Source organism: Hemibagrus wyckioides, linkage group LG10 (assembly GCF_019097595.1).
Source record: "Hemibagrus wyckioides isolate EC202008001 linkage group LG10, SWU_Hwy_1.0, whole genome shotgun sequence".
NCBI lineage: Eukaryota > Metazoa > Chordata > Actinopteri > Siluriformes > Bagridae > Hemibagrus > Hemibagrus wyckioides.
Genome location: NC_080719.1, coordinates 21,520,001 through 21,537,483, shown reverse-complemented (window position 1 = coordinate 21,537,483; position 17,483 = coordinate 21,520,001). Strand labels below are relative to the sequence as shown.

The 17,483-nt window shown below is 41.3% G+C and overlaps 1 protein-coding gene across 1 annotated transcript in view; it reads left to right on the top strand.

Annotated features, from left to right (window-relative positions):
• Positions 1-17,483, top strand: part of nek7 (NIMA-related kinase 7) — a 70,640-nt gene that overhangs the window by 17,455 nt on the left and 35,702 nt on the right. Inside the window, exons 2-6 of the mRNA XM_058400932.1 lie at positions 1,608-1,689; positions 7,624-7,764; positions 10,051-10,113; positions 12,131-12,241; positions 15,149-15,257. Of these exons, the coding sequence (XP_058256915.1) occupies positions 1,636-1,689; positions 7,624-7,764; positions 10,051-10,113; positions 12,131-12,241; positions 15,149-15,257 (478 nt within the window). The 5' untranslated portion in view covers positions 1,608-1,635. The remainder of the gene's footprint in view (positions 1-1,607; positions 1,690-7,623; positions 7,765-10,050; positions 10,114-12,130; positions 12,242-15,148; positions 15,258-17,483) is intronic.

Sequence of the window (17,483 nt, the reverse complement as noted above, 5' to 3'; positions counted from 1 at the left end):
AGCAGACACGTTCAGGCTTTTCTTTACAATAAATGAATGACGTTTACTTTCAGTTAGGAGAAGAGTTCCTGTTTTTCTTTCAGAAGCTTGGAGTTTCCTCTGATTACTGAAATTCTTGTGAAATCCACTTGCGCTATTTCCACATTCAGAGTTTCTTCCTCAGAAATCGGTATAGAGAGCACGCTCAGTGCAGTTGAAGGTAAAGGGTTAATGATCAGGAGTAAAACATCCTCATTATATTGATGTTATGATGCATGCAAGCATTAGGCAATAAGTTTCAGTAAATTCACTTTCCTTCCTCAAGCCACATCACTTGCTCCATGTTTAGTAGAATGTTTAGTGTTTTTACAAAATGTTATGTGTACTAAATCTTCTGCCTGTCCTGGAGGTACTTCTAGAATACAGTGTATGTCCACACAAGCAAATTTGCACCATCGTTAATCGTCCTCAGCAAAGTCATACTGTTGGATTTGTTAAATCCTCCAAAAACAACAAAAAGAGGAACCCAGAGAACATAGAAGAACTACAAACGAGAATAAACAATGCTGAAGACACCGTGTCGTCCTAAAGCTGCCACTCAAATCCCCAGGCCTGAGTTTTAGGCTTAATTAGCATTATTAACCTTCACCAAAAATCAGGCAGGTTTTATTTTGCCGTGGTGACAGCTTGGGCTGCATCGCACCGTTCTCCAGCATGAAGCATTTTAATTGGCTCCAGCTTCATGCTCTCCACACTCCTGACGACATGGCGGGGGCGGATGCGCTCTGAGGTGAGCGACATGCAAATGGCCTTTTTTTATGAAGGGGGGGGTTCTTTCTCTTCATATCTCTTTGCTATGGCAGGGCACTGAGCTTCCCCGTGCCGTGCAACACACTCATGTGACAACTGACGGATCATTAAAATTTTTGATGGCTGCCATGTACAGGCCTATCTGCAGCCGCTCGCGAGCACACCGCTGCCTTTTGTATTTGTTCTGTCACCAAGTGAAGTTAATTTATTCCCTTTTGCAGGAGAGATGTTTAACCATTTCCAACTCGGATTTTTTTTTAAACGGAATGTGCTGCTTAATTCAGGAATTGCCATGAACAGAAGTGTTACATCGAATCCTCAGCAACAAAAACTGTTCTGTAGCATCTGTAGAAGTGTTCAGGAGAACCTCGAGCAGATTGGACAAGAAAAGCTTAAAATATATATTTATAACTAAAAAGATTAAAATCTACAAACATAAACTGTGATCTTAAAAAAAAACAAAAAAACTTTGTATTGTCTCTGTGCATGAGAAAGAGTTCACATGAAGGGGTAAAGGTGTTTTTTTTTTGCAGACAAGTTTTTAGGATTAAATTGGAACGCTTGCCGCTCTCCGGCTCGGCGGCTCTATGACAGGTCTCATTATCACAGTAGGTGTCGTGTTCTCACTGGCTAGGGTTCTGCGACAAGGTGACGCCAGACAGCCATTTCCTTGGAAGCATGTGATTGCCAGAGTGCAGCTCGCTGCTCTAATTCTATTACCAGATTCACAGGCATAGCTCGAGCATAGTGAGAGCACTGAAATGGTGAGAAGTGCTACTTGTTCATGTGATTTATTGGTGTGTTTCTTTTTCTGACAGGGGTGTAAGGCACTGAGCGCCTGTCAGCATGGACGCCCAACTACAAGGCCAGCAGCCACCAATAGCAGTGTTTCAGCCACAGGTAGGTGCACGTACCCTCACAGGAACGTGAGCTGTAAGCTTTCATACAAATTGGGATTAGATTTAAAGTTGATGATTAATAACATTTTTGGTCAAATCTGAAGTTAAAGCGGTTGAGAATGTTTGTTTCAGTGTAAAGTAAGTGAAGATGGTGAATTAATTCTGTGTCCCAGGTCTGAAAGAGTGCTGTTTATCCCCAGGTTGTTAAGGCGTAGTCATGAATGACGTCGCTTCTGTCCTGGCACTAATAAGCTCCCTTACTCGGGTTACACTTGTTCCTGGAGTATGATTTCACACAAGCGTTGCTAATTTTCCCTCGTCACGAGACCCAAACAACATGAGCGAGCGTGTGCAGCGTCGGTCAGCTATAGACTGCATGCAACTTTAATTCACTAAACGTCTGTAACGTCATCAACAGACCGTTTCTTTCAGGATCAAATCATTTAGGATTCAGGATCAGTGCGGTCGGAAGTCGCTCTGATCCCTAATGAAAGAATTACAGCATAATGAGATGTGTAAGAAGCCAATGCACAGATGCAGCATTGAGGATTTTTGATGCCAATGATGATATAAAAGCATTCATTTACAAATCATCAGTGTTAATTAATCCTCCGTGTGCTCGGTTGTGTCCTTCCTTAGATCTGGCGATGATGACTAGTGTTTTTTTAAGAAAACTGAAATGAAAAATTGGGAAAAAAGTGACATCATTTATTTAATTTGTCGTCTTTATTCCCTTTGTTCTACCTGTTTTACCAAACCTTTACCATAACTGCCTTGCTTTCGCCCCCTTTCCACATCTGCCCATGCTGAATCTCTCCGGCTGTCAATCTCCCTGCAGAGAGACAGGCGGTGGTCTGCTCACACCGTCTCTCCTCTCTGGCTCCTCCTGTGTGCTGGATGAGAAGTGATAATGAGATTCTGCTCTCTGCACAAGCAGCGCTTCCTGCACACAAAAGCTATCATGTGTTTTCTCCGTTGCATTGCCGGAGACAGAGAGGTGTTGAAGCTCAGCTGCTAGCAGTCTCTCTCTCTCTCTCTCTCTCTCTCTCTCCCTCTCTCTCTTTGTCCTGTTGTGTATTTCTTTCTCTCTTTGTTCCTCTTTCTCTGGCAGTGCCGGTGTCATTTTCTTTTACTCACTCTCTTTATGTGTGGAGCTGCTATTTTCCCCTCAAATCTCACTAGTAATTAATCCACTGATTGATTTTTGATTCAGAGATCACATTTTATAGGTCTGTACGTATTTCACTACATAACCTACAGAATAAAATGATAACAGTGTAACTGCTCAGGTCAGATTTTTAGCTCTAATTTAGGTATTTTCGGGGGCTAAGCACTGAAGCCGGTAGCCTTCCACCACACCGGCTGGTCAGTTTTGTTATAAGACCAGAAGACTGGGAATAAAAACCCGGTCCAGATCCTGCTATGATCTCTCTACCCTTGTCTTGTGCTGTTGGAGTTATACAGATTTCAGGAGGATTTTGAAAGAAAAATATGGAGTGTAAGCTTTATGCTATAATACACATCATCTAAAAAAACTTTCAACATCTACAAAGTTTTAAATATCAAGCGTAGGGGTGGGCAATATGACAAAAATATCACCTCACAATTCTCGAAGGGATTTCTGCAATATACAATATGTTTGCTCACAAACTGCCAGCAATACAGTTGTGTTACAGTAAAAAAAACCCCAAAATGATAGAATTTTTATTAGTAATTCATACCTTTAGAATAAATGTATTTGGATTATTCTTATATTTAAGAAAAACAGTTTTATTTAGGTAAAAATCACTGGAAGAATGCAAAACATCTATAACGGACATAGAATATAAAAATGAGCACAAAGTACATATTACAGCACAAAGATTTAATATCACCTCAGTTACTTCCAGTCAGTTTGTCATTTACATATTGAAGTTTTTTAAATGTAATAAAAAGATATCAGAAAACCCTATCTTCATGAAATGTATAAATTTATCGTGAGTTTGATATCATATCATCATATCAGTCATCCCTTGTAGACGTTATTAAATAGAATTCAAATATAATGTGACCATGAGTCTCTCTTTACAGGCAGGATTTTACTGTCCCCCAAACTTTCATGTGCCTTTGACCAAAAAAAAAAGTTTTAGCTCCAGTGCCCTAAAAAGTAGTGAAGCTGAAATTTAGATGAAGTCACGCATTTAATGCTGCTGCTGCTATCATCATTGTGAGTCCTGAAGGTATGATGCATATGCATTAGGTCTAGTAGATGAGCTGGTAAGACTTGCATATTTAATGTTGCGTTTGCTTGCTGAGTGAGTGGGAGGGTGAGATTTTCACATGCGATTTTGATCGTCACCTCGGATATTTGACAGAGCAAAAAATCCCGACATAAAGCAAGGAGGGCTCTAAACACTGAAACAGAATGAAGAGAAGCAGAACCACTGTCGGGGGTAAAGAAAGCATAAATATTGCATGGGCCAGGCTGATGAAAAGGATGGGAACTGGATCTCCCGCATGTTGGCTCCCGCCTTCCTTTTCCTTGCCCTGTCACTCCCACCAAACCGCTATTGGTCCCACCAACAACAACACCAACCCCGGCTCGCTGCTCTCGCACCTCTTCACTGCTTGTGTTGTCCTCTCCCTGGCAGCTCCTGGCAGTGTTGTGCTGTCATCTCACACCTAGTCCTCCATGCTGCTACCACCCCATCCTCCATCACCCCCCGCCCCATCTCCCGTGTTCCTGTCACTGAGCTGCATGCTTCTCTTTCTCCTTCTTATACTAGTGTCGCCGCTGGTCAACCCTCAGCATGCTGCCTTTCTAGGAGTGGAACGATATGGTTTATCGTCTTCTATAATACTATAATCAAGTGCACACTCCCACCCTTTCCCTTTTATCTCAAATCAGGAGAGGCTACAACAACATGCTGCTTTTAGGCATGCACCAATACACTGGTGCTCACTTAGCGTGTTATTGTATTCGCTTGGGAAAAGCAACCGTGTTCCAGTCAGCCGCTAGCAGAAAATGTGATGCAACACACACACGCGCGATAAACCGCCGTATTCAGACAGCCTTTCTTCACTGATTTAATCCAGGTTAAAGAAATCACAGCGATTGTGAAGTTCATTGGTGAGGTACACAGGCTTGATATACACTGGGGCCAAAAGTTTGTTTGTGCTTCCTGACCATCAGACTTGTATATGTTTAGTTTAGTTTTTTTTAAAAATCTAAATTCAGATACTTTACAGATATAATGCACTCCTCGCTTCTGGGAAGGTTTTTCAGTAGATGTTGGAGCATGACTGTGGGGATTAGTGTTCATTCAGCTATAAGAGCATTAGTGAGATACTGATGTTAGGGTGAGGAGGTCTGGTGTTCAGTGGGGTTGAGTCAGAGTCACTGCAGGACACTTGAGTTCTTCCACTCCAACCTTAACACACCATGTCATCATGGAGCTCTGCTTTTGTGCACAGGGGCATTGTCATGCTGGAACAGGGTTTGAGCCTCTTCTGTATCAATTCTATAGAACTGTGTGCTTCTAACAATAGCACATGTGGGAGGGAAGTTCAGGTGTTCACATACTTTTGGCCACACAGTGTATTTTCTGTACCTTAAAAGTGTGCTATATTTCTAAAAACTGTATCAGCATTTATTCCTGTGAGATTTTTTTAAAATTCTTATTCTGCATAAGGATCAGACTCATGTAGGTTTAAAGGTGGAATTATATTGTACATGTGATTAGGATGATAATGTGGTTCTATATTATAGTGTTACTAATTTGTGTGATTTGTACACCATGCTAACCTGGTAAGAGTTTCTCAATAGTTAAACTAACTAAGCAAACTTTGCTTAACTAACTGCCTCCACTTGGTGTGAGGGAATATCATGCAGACGTGATTGTGGATCTCTTTAAAGTCAGCAGCACATGGTGGCTGTGGGGTCAGTGTCTCCTCTGCTCTCCACCTGCCTACACCCCACTGCTTATTTTTGTTTTGTCCCTCTCCCGCTGAGGAAATGAGCCCTTTGTGCCTCTCTACCCTTCCGCAAGCTGTGATCTGTACAAATTGTGCCACGTCTGTGGCATGTGACCCCGGCGGCCATGGAGCCTTTTCTTCCGCTGCACTTCATTCCTTCTCGGCCCGGCGCTCTAAATTGTGTGACAGAGCAGAGCTCAGATGAGACGGCCTGTCAGTCAGCGTGCCCCGCTGCCCTTTGAAGGCGAGGCCAGGGGACGAAAAGGTGCGGCAAATGGCCTGTGAAGTTTACATACACTGCCCACTGCTAAACAGATTACTGCTAATGAAGTGTCTGGAGCTCGGGTGGCGTCAGGCCTAATCCTGGCTGGCAGCACGTCCCTTCGGCTGCCAAAAAAGCCGCCACCCTCTGGCCCTCTTCCGCCTCCCGGGCGCAGGGAGGTGCCCGCCGTTAATCAGTCCGGATAGTGCGCAAGCTGACATGCAAATGTAGGTCATTGCATATGTAAATGTGTGATTAGTGAGCTGCATGCCAGGACACATTAGCACAACTTTGCTCTCAGCATGCACTTGTCACGCCGCTTTAGAGGCTCATGCTAACATTTGTCAAGCGACCGTGCGAGAAGTGAAAGCAATGCCTCGTCCCATTGCAAACCCCTCCCCTTTTCTACATCACATAACCTCCCAACCCTGTAGAAGGCCCCTTTCTGCCATATCTTATTGCCATTATGCTTGTTGTTGGACAATTTTTTATCATGTTAATGGCAATGAATACCCACAGAGTGTTCTTGAAATTGTAAACCCACCCCCACCCCCGCAAAGACCCCCCCATCTTTTTCCCCCATGTATTTCACAATCAGTGTTGCAGTCGTGATTTCAATTGAGAAATGATATCTAATGCAGTATGTCGTATGACTGGAAAAAAGTGGAAAAAATCTTTTCAGCTTAAAATTAAAGGCATTTAATAAAGCAATAACTTGCCCTAATCAAGGCGTTAATGTACAAAAAAAAACAAGGAAAGGAAGAATTTCTTCTTTGGCACCAGATGTGTGCCTGGAATAAGTGTGTGTGGTGTCACGAAGAAAAACAAGCTGCTTCAGTGTGTTAATTGGATGGGGCAATTCTTCAGCTCTCGCCTTTTTTCTCCCCCTTAAAGCTGTCAAACCAAAACAATGAAATGCTTAAATTGGCTGCCCCTTGATCTATATCCATCCTTCTAGCACCCAGCCGGTTGGGCGCTTAGCTCCAGCGTGCGTTTCCTCTGAGCCCTGGCAGTTCACACACTCGTACACTGTAGTTTTTAGATTCAGCAGAAGGCTTATATAGCTGTCAGTGCAGCATATAAAAGTGTTTTGCACTTTAGTTGTAGCTATCACCACAAGCTCTTAGGAAGCGTGCCAGCTTTTGTCGTAAACTCCACAACACCAGGAGGCATGAATATAAAGTAAAAACTTTGAGTCGCATGGTTTAAAGGAAAGACGGATGCCTGGTTCAGATGAAGGAAGTGGTGAGATTAGGTAAAGGTTTGCTGCGGCGCTTGTGCGTCTGTAAAGTTAATGCGCGTGAATAGATCTCACGAGGACGTTCTTGCCCCGCCACGTGCAACGCTAAGTGCCTTTAAGGTTATCCTGTGGTCATCCTAGCGTGCCTGTTTGTGACATGGTGTGTTCTTTTGTGTCACTTCTTGTTTCTGGAGCCTTCTTGGGACGACCCACGAAAACAGTAAAGGTCAACCTAGTTTATTTTTCTCCTCTCGCAACATAGCCAAAAGGCTAGTCGTGACTGTTGCTTAGCGTTTTTAATTCTGCAACAGCCATGTGAAATACACTCGGGGCAGTTTCTCACTAACGGGTCAAGTGTGGGGAAATTATGTCACCCAACACAGTGTTTGTCTTCTCTTTTTTTGGGCTTTCTTATCAGGTGTGAATAAATGCAATTTATTGAATTCTTCTGAATCATTGTTTGTTTGGTTTTCTAACAGAAGCCGCTACAGCCAGAGATGGGCTACAACAGCTTAGCCAACTATTACATTGAGAAGAAGATTGGACGAGGGCAGTTTAGCGAGGTCTATCGGGCAAAATACTTGATAGACAACACTTCAGTAGCTTTGAAAAAAGTTCAGGTAAGTTGACCCTCTACAGTTTCACCACATTACGCCTGCATACATTAAGCATCCTGTCCTGAAGTCTACCTTTGAGTCAAATTAAAATTGCTCACCAATTTTGTATGTTGTTTGAGGGGAAAGAAAAAAATCAACCAGTTTGGTCACTCTAGATCATAATGCTGGAGGCTGAAGCACAAAGCAGTGTATTTTACTGGATCACTATAATCGTGATTAGCAGTGAAGTGCACAGTTCTCTCAATACCCAGTTAACCATCTGAGGCACCAGTGTTCACCAGATTCGTGAAGTATGAACCTGTGAGGAGCCTCTTTCATCAGTCCTTGAGCGAATGTTGAGTGGAAATGTTTGCGTAAGCAGAAACCAAGCCAAGAATGTACGTTTTGCAAATGTAAAAGTTTTTGTCACATTCTTATGTTCACTGGTGCACTGGCAGCTTTGCTGTTCTGGTGAGCGTTTGTGTAACAGTAGTTCTTGCTGTGACATGAACAATCAGCTAGAATTCGTGTGCTTTTCCTGATAAATTACTTGTTGTTGTTTAAAAGTGTAAATTGTATAATCGATGACATCATGAGTTTTTTATTTGTTAGGAGGTTCTCAGGAGTCAGAGCTTTCACGCTGATTTGCAAAGTTTCCTGAATGTGTTCAGGACAGAGCACTTCAACTCTTTCCTGTTTCTCAGTAAAATGACAAGCTGTGCAGCTATTTTTAGAGAGAGAGAGAGAGAGAGAGAGAGCGAGCAGGAAGGGAAAGGGCCACTGAGTGAACAACTGTTTAACATTAGTGTGAACAGGTCCTAGCTCATCTCTCAGATGCTCCACAACATTCAACTATACAACACACTCCAGACTGTGCTGTTACACAAAATAATGCACTTCAGAGTGATAATGCTTCAGATACCCGAACGATCCCCAGTGTTATTCCTTATTTAATTCCTAAGGATAATTATCTTAATTATCTGAATCATGATGTGCTTCAGTTATGTAGACTGACATTATGGGATGAAGACACACATCTCACTTCACCCGTTTAATTGGCTTACTGGATGAGTGAGTTAACCTCAGTGCATCTCAGACCTCCTCAGCCAACATCAGTGTCTGACCCTAATGCTCTCTTGTGGCTGAATGAACACAAAACCAAAGCCACGCTCCGAAGGCAAGCGAAAAGCCTTCCCAGAAGAGTGAAGCTTTATAACAACAAAGAAGAAGAAATCTGGAATGAGATGTTCAACAAGCACATGAGGATGTGATGGTCAGGGGTGCACAAACTTTTGGCCTTATAGTGTATGGTAGTTTTATTTGCCTTCTGCTAGAATGAATATACCTTCTACACATGGAGGACAAGCAAGTTTATTGTGGGATTAAACTAACACACACACACACCCCTTTATACTAGAGTATTTACTCTTTTTTTTCTACACTACTGTAATAGCTCCTCTAATACATTACTGTATTAGATGCTCTTCCACCCAGTGTTTCTTGTTTCCTCCACAATGACACAAATTTATGGAATCTCATGAATTCAGGCTCTCAAAATAAACGTACCCAAGCAGTCTGTAGTGACGGCTCTATTTAAGGGTGTAAGAAATCTGCATCATCTGAATCTCTGATTAATAAACGAACCCTGGATTAAACACAATTATGGCAGTGTTTACGTGATCCATTGGCAACATGTAATGCAACAAAAGCCGTTCATTGTAATAAAAGAAAATGAATCTTGGCTAATTAAACATTAGCTCTCTGGACTGACTTTAATTCATGCCCAGGGTTGCCAGATCTCAGCATAATGTCCACCAGAACTGTCTTTAGAACTTGGCCAAAATATTGTGCATTTGAAGAGAGATACGGTTTTCACCCCTTGACTTCTGTACTTTACACATTCATTATTCATGCCTCAAACACTGAAGTGATTCTGACTTACTGAAAACATGAAGATGTGGTGGATAAATGGCTGTACTCACGCTTTCATTGGCTCTATTAGGCAAATGTGCTCTACATTAGAAACACACTTAGGTTCAGCTAAAACAAAGGCTGCGACTTCTGGCTCTCAGCTTTCTCCCAGCTCGGTGTGACCCCACACTGCAGCAGGTGTTTTGGGTGGTCATGTTGGAGTGCTTCTCCTGCCCCTCAGTACCACCTGCCCATGCCACCTTTACCACCCTGCTGCTCTGCTGCTGAGTTTTTGTTTATCTCTCTATTTCTTTTCTTTTAAATGCCATTAATGCTCTCTCTCTCTCTCTCTCTCTCTCTCTCTCTCTCTCCCCTCTTACCCTTTTGATCTTTTGATAGATATTCGATCTGATGGATGCCAAAGCCCGGCAAGATTGCATCAAAGAGATAGATCTCCTGAAGGTAAGAAACCAGAGGAGGGGAGAGAGCTGTGCCATGTGCTGCTATTACGCTTTTCTAAAGACGCCTCTGCTGAGACCTTATAACAGAGGAACGGCTAGACATAGAGGAAGAGAAAACAATTGATCTACACCACCAGACGCACAGCTCTCTCTCTCTCTCTCTCTCTCCCTCTCTCTCACTCTCTCCATTCTTTCCTTTTCTCTCTCTCCTTGTGTAAGGCAAGTACAGATCATGGGCTTCTTCATGTCATTCCTTCAGGCTGAGATTGACTTTTTTTTCAATGCTAAAGCTATAATAATTTTTTTTATATCTTTTTTCTGTAGTGTTTAGCAAGGGGGGCATCAGAGCAACAGTGTGGAAATTTTGTGCACTCCATCACGTGTCCTTTGATGTTGCACATCCTCGGCCTCACATCTTCTCCCATGTTTTTAAACGCAGTGTTTGCCTTCATCAAACCGCCTCAGACAGGCTGCGGCTCGCACCGACGCTAGCGCTAACTAGCACGTTAACGACAGGTCCAATAAGCGCGAGCGTCCGGGTGATCAGAGGCATCTCACTGCACTGTTTTGTCTCACCATCTCATCAGATCAGCTCACACTGACACATCGAACTGTTCCAGCACTGCAGCTTCTCACAGACCTGCGGCCACTCAGATGCCCTCCACCTCGCCTATAGTCTTTTAGCAACCTTTTGAATCTTGTTAGTGTATTTTAGTATTTTAGAGCTCGTTTCTTTATGTAGTTTTACACTGGAAATTGATTTGTCTAGTCAGTGTGTCATTTGGTAGTGTATTTTATTCATATTATTTATTTATATATATATATATATATATATATATATATATATATATATATATATATATATATATATATATATATATATATATATATATACACACATACATATATATATATATATATATATATATATATATATATATATATATATATATATATGTATATGTGTATATATATATATATATATATATATATATATATATATATATATATATATATATATATATATATATATATATATGTGTGTGTATATGTATATATATGTGTATATATTTAAAATAAGGGAGGAAAAATGAGTCTAATCATGATGTTCCGAGGCGCGTGGAGTCTCCTTGGCAACCTCGTAACAGCAATTCATAGACACAGCTAATCATAGCCAAGAGCAGAAGCCAAGCCAGGATCGAAACCCAGACCACATAATCCAAATGAATCTTATTATCTGTTAGCTAGTCAGCTAGGTGTAGTTAGTGTGTCATTATTAGCTGATTATCACTGAGAGCAGCTCTTCCTTTGTCTTTTAGCTGGCTTGGGCGTCTTCATTTTTTTTTTATTATTGTAACGTTGAGTCCACGTGATAGAATTTGTAAGCTGGACTTCAACTGTGTGAGATTTTAAAATCTCCACTTTTCTGTGATGTGACCGTATCAACATACGCTGATGAAATTCAGCTCAGTGTGATTAAAGGAAACAGTGCTGCAGGATGATGCTTCTGCTGCTGTGTGATCCATAAACACGTGTAATAAATGTAGCGTGATGGAGACTGTGTGTGTGTGTATCAGCTTATAGCATGAAGATTTTTTTAATAACGCTCTGTGCCCGTGTCACTGGCCTGACTCGCTCTCCGTGCCTCGGAAATGACTATTCATTCTCTTCTATTTCTTGCACTTCTTAAACATTTTTTCTTTATGCTTCCTGTCTGTTTCTGTCATCCTTGCCTCTGCTTATTGAGCAACCAACAGGAAAAAGAAGTGGAGGATGGAGATTATGCTCTGCTCGACTGCTGCCTGGCTCGGCACGTTAGCGTCAGCCATGCATTACTAGAGTGTTTATTAAATTCATTTTTTGAAACATTGTGTTAGAAGTTAACTACTTTAAAATCCGCTTTAACATTTACATTTTGCTGGCTTTTACACTAGTTTGGTTTGTTTTTAACAGTCACTGATTTCACTAACCTCTCTCTCTCTCTCTCTCTCTCTCACCCTTCCCCTCTGTCTTCACAGCAACTCAACCACCCCAACGTAATTAAATATCACGCATCATTCATCGAGGAGAACGAGCTAAATATAGTGCTGGAGCTGGCGGACGCCGGGGACCTCTCACGTATGATAAAGGTACGGCCATGCGTCAGCGTTTTCTCCTGAATGTTTACATTCTCAGCACTAGAGCATGGAAGGAAAGAGCAAACGTAGTGAATGGCTCAAAATGGCGAACAGAACAGCCCCATGTCCTTCCCGTAGGCACGGCTCTGGATTTCATAGAGGATTGTGCTCATGCTATAAACAGCTTAATGTAAGTGTGTGAAATAATCGCAGCATCTTTTAGAATTCCTGTGAATTGACTTTGTCTGATCTTCTACATCACTGGCTTATGAACAGAAAGGGTGCAGGGTTTAGTCTGGGTGAACTGGACCATGGCGCTTTCTGACCAGTAAGTAAGTGTTTTCAGGCTTGTAAAACCCGTCCCCCACCACACACACGCACACACGCACGCACACACACAGCCCTCAGCTAATGATATTTTGCCCTTTTTGGATGATTTAATTACGTTTAGTGTAAAAATGAGCCATTGTACAGAAAACAGGCGTATCGGTTTAACATGGATTCAGACTCTACAAACAGTTTCAGTTTCTCTACAAACATTTCCTTGCACTTCATCCTCTGATAAACAGATATACTATACACTATACTGGCGTTGGGTCTCAAATCACGTCCTTGTGTTTAGTTACTGACCGTTATCGAAGACTAACGCCTAATTTACAAAATTCTCATGCTTTCAAACCATGTGTATCAGTCTTCAGGATGCTCTAGATTTGTAAATACTTTCGAATGTAATGTTCTTAATTTTTGGACACAGCTCATGACGACACTCAAGACGACATCAAAATTAGTTTGTGAGCAGAGCTTGCCAGGAACCACAGTACCTTAGTAATTACGTTCTTGCTGCGCACCTCCGGGTTGGTGGATCACTTCCTGACTCCTGAGTTTGTGTGTTTTCCCTGTGCTCTGAGGGTTTCCTCTGGGAACTTTGGTTTCCTCCCCATCAATCAGTGCACGGAGTATTTCACTTGTTATGTTTTATTCACTTATATCACACATGCGTATGTTAACAACATAATAAAACCTCTGAATGTTACTGTAGTCTTAAATTATAAATCTGAAATAAAAAAAAAATGTAGTAAAAAAAAAGGAAGCTTGGGGTCACAGAACTTCATCATGTTCAGTCGGGGTCGTTTCTGCAAAAAGCCTGAACTTTAATTGTAAAATGGAGATGAATATCACAGCATTTCCCTGAATTCTCACATAGTGCTTCCAGTCCAGCTGTCTCCATATCAGAAACGCCCTTCATCCTGCACCACATGTGAGAAGTGACTGGAGAATGACAAGCAGGAGCATTTACATGAGAGACTGAGGATTAGTATAACTGTATCACAGAGCAGTTATGAGGCATCATGAGCCGTCATTAAAACACAGACACTCCTAAATTCAGACAGCTTTTCAGAGCAAGGCAGCTTGTGTGTGCTGCTCACAAACTGTGCTCTCTCTTTCTGCATGCAATTCACAAATATGATTTATTTAGTAAATAGGATCGAGGCTTTGGACTTGATCTCCTGTGCACTGTGAGATAAACATGACCCAACAACATGCCTTATGTAAAACAGATGCTCCAGATATATGTGTGTGTGTGTGTGTGTGTGTGTGTAAATTGAGCATTTTGTATTCTGTTTGATAGCCCAGTCCAGTCTGAATTCAAATCAAATGACCCCATTATTTGCATGCACTTACGGAATATTGCATGTGCAGTGTTTGCTTGTTAAAGGCGCGACAGGGCCGCCATATTCCCTCATTAACATCAAACAAGCCTCTGATATGCAAATATGAAGGACTGGAGAAGAATAGATCCACCTGCTTTGTTTGGGTCGAGGCATTCTAAACTGCGTTTCGTTCATTTAAGCAAAAGGCTAAGCCAGTATTTCCATGGTGGGATTAATAAAAAAAGAATGCGAACAGGCCGTACAGCACACATCCGGATCACATTCTTTATACTTTTTTTTTTTTTACCTGGGAGCACATGGAGGCTCGCCATGATGCCGACTTCAGTCTGCATACAAAATGTCAGATAATTACAGTGTTGTTTCACTTAAATAAGCTTCATTTGGGCTTAATTGCGTAACACTGAACTCATCGAGCACTTGAAGCTGGGTGAAGCTTGACCACTTCACCTCCTGTACCTCTGTAGTGCTCAGGTGCTAAAAGCATGAGGACTTGACATGCATGATGTTAATGTGTCTATCAGAAGCCTTGCCAAAAAAATCCAGAAAAGCATGTGTAAAGCAGCAGTATGCAACTTTGGGGCATTTATAGATTTTCACAGAGGTGAAGTTAGAAATTAATTATAACTATACTAATTATAGAAAGTTTTCATTAGCCTCTGGTCTTATTGTCCATGAGGCACATGAGGATGTAGTAATTGTGATGTGTTACAAAAAAACGATATAGAAACTGTTCTAGCCAGCTGATTTTTTTTTATTTACAGAATATTTTCACGTTATGGCCAAAAGTATGTACTGACCATCACACCCACATGTTTCTTCTCTAAACTGTTTCACAACCTTACACACACACAATTGTGTGTTGTGTCACATTTATGTTTGGAGTTGAAGAAGTGTCCTCCACAGAACCCTGAACCCCAATGATCTCACTGATGCTCTTGCAGCTGAATGAACACGAATCCCACAATGAACACGAGCCTTGAACCCCACAATCAACCAACATCTAGTGGAAAAACTTCCCTTAAGAACAAATCAGGAATAAATCAGGAAGGAGATGTTCAGCAAGCACATGTGGGTGTGATGGTCAGGTGTCCTGCTCTTATTGTGTTTATCCACTGTTCTACAATTATAAAAATGGACCTTTTATTTTTTGTTGTGTCATTCCTGATGATTCTCCATTCCACATGTTTCTGACATAAAGTCTAACAGCTTAAATGAGTGCTGGATTTTTATTTGTCTTCTTCTGTAGCATTTCAAGAAACAGAGGAGGCTGATCCCTGAAAAGACGGTATGGAAGTACTTTGTTCAACTGTGCAGCGCACTGGAGCACATGCACTCCCGGCGTGTAATGCACAGAGGTATACACACAGACTCAGCACATACCCCCACACACACACATACACACACACTCAGCACATACCCACACACACAATGAGCGAAATGTTTAAACACCTCCATGCTTTTATTTTTTTACACGTGATGGAGAAAGCAGGATCATTGACAGAGGTGCTGATTACTCCATGTTCCTTCTCTGCAGTGATCAGTTAATCTACATGCTACTAAAACTCAGGCTGGATCTGAGTGAGAGAACCTGGCTGTGTTTACCAGCGAAGATTTCCAATTCCATATGAATTCATTTCAGGTGCAGTTTCTGAATGAACTGGTTGAATGTGTCCTAATCGGAACACTCTGTAGGCACGTTTTATTTAATTGCACGTTACATGTAATCTGAGCTGAAGTTATATGCACGCCTGGAGCGAGGTATAGTGCCAACGCCACCATAAAAATGGAAAGTGTGTGAGTCTGCTGCGCATGTTCAGCTTTTTTATTTGCGTTATTTGTATTGTTAATGAGTTCTTAATTATTTCCATCTCAGGAAAACGTCACCCATGTGTAATTATTAAATGGATAGTGAGGAGAAGAAGGGTTTGTCAGCTGCTTTGTGTCAGCAGCCATTATTAAAAGGCACTATACAAATTAAATAGAATTGAATTAATTTAAGTTTGTGGCCACAGTGAAGTTGCTTAGCAATTAAAAATAATCCATATTCACACCATATTTGTCTGAGATTCAGGAACAGGGCTGCTGTGCTTATTGAAAATAACATAAACTGCAGGCATTCTCTGTATGTCACTGTAATATCTTTGCTCTTCTAGTCATAACTTTGAGAAGATTAGGTCTTAAATATTAATTAAGATCTAAGATGTACGATTATTTTTACCTGTGTACTTTAGGCTTCACCCCCAGAACCTGATCGACAGCCATGTTAGAACATTATTAACACACTTATACCGATTTATGAGAATGGTCATGTGACTTAGCTGTCCTGATTTTCTTCGTAATGAAGCTGTGGCACATTTCAGACTGATAAGTTGGTGAAGGGTGTTGGAGTATCTGTAAATGACACAAACAAGGACTGTAACGTGGAATACTGTAAACACTGAAATAACTACGATATCGACCTTTGAAGGGCATTTTATTTTTGGAGTGAACACTAGAGTTAAAGGGTTTTTTTTGCCTTTTTATGTGCATGTTCAGCATCCTTACTGAATTTCTAGTAAAAAGTAAACACTTTACTGAGGTTGGTCAGCATCCTGCATTTGCCTCGAAATATTTGGTTTCCTCACACACACGCTGATTCCGATAGAGAAATCAATCAGACACAAAGATTAATCAGACTTTAAAAGATTCTTCTTCTTCTACAGATTATTAACAGGATTATTTGCCTCGGTCATTCGGCTCTTTCTCTGTCACTTCACTCTCTTCCAATCGAGGTGTTTACATGAACATTTTCTACCCTGAAGACAGGCAGATCATTAACGGCTGTTAATTATTAGGCTGCATGTAAATACAGTAGGTGGAATATATATGTATTATTGAGCTGACGGCATACAGATTTAAAAACGCACAGGATAGGATGTGTGTTCTTGATGTATAATATTGTCTTTCAGTGTCTAGGTCATAATCAGAATGTATTTTATTTATTTGACAATCGTCTTTGAGTATTTGTGTCCCTTTGTGCAGACAAGTAGTTGTTCTGATGTTTATTTGATGTGAATCTGAATGAATGATCGGAATCGTGTTCCAGAATTTAATCCGCCGAGTTTGCGTGACCTCTTTTAGATTCTTTTTAATACACATTTTTGTTTAGACAGCATTTGCTGAGTGTGTACACACACACACACACACACCCACTCTCTCTCTCTCTCTCTCTCTGTCTCTCTCTCTCTCTCTCTCTCTTTAGAAACCTGTATGATAACTGTACACCGATCTGCCCTCTGCTCTGTCATTCAGCACCTGTACACACACACCATTTCACACGGCGAGCCGCTCTGTTCACGTCTCATTCTCCAGATCACACCTCAGCATCCAAACATATGTCTGTGTGTTTGTTATTGCCGTGATGCCTCATGTCCTGAGGTGTTAAACTTGAAACGGTACAGTGTGCCTACAAGCATATGGTTCTGATAATGTCACACACACACACACACACACACACACACACTGCCCTTAAAATGAGATGTCTAACACTGCTTTCCTAGTCTATTAAAGGTGATTTATATCCAGTGCCTGCTTCCTTTTCC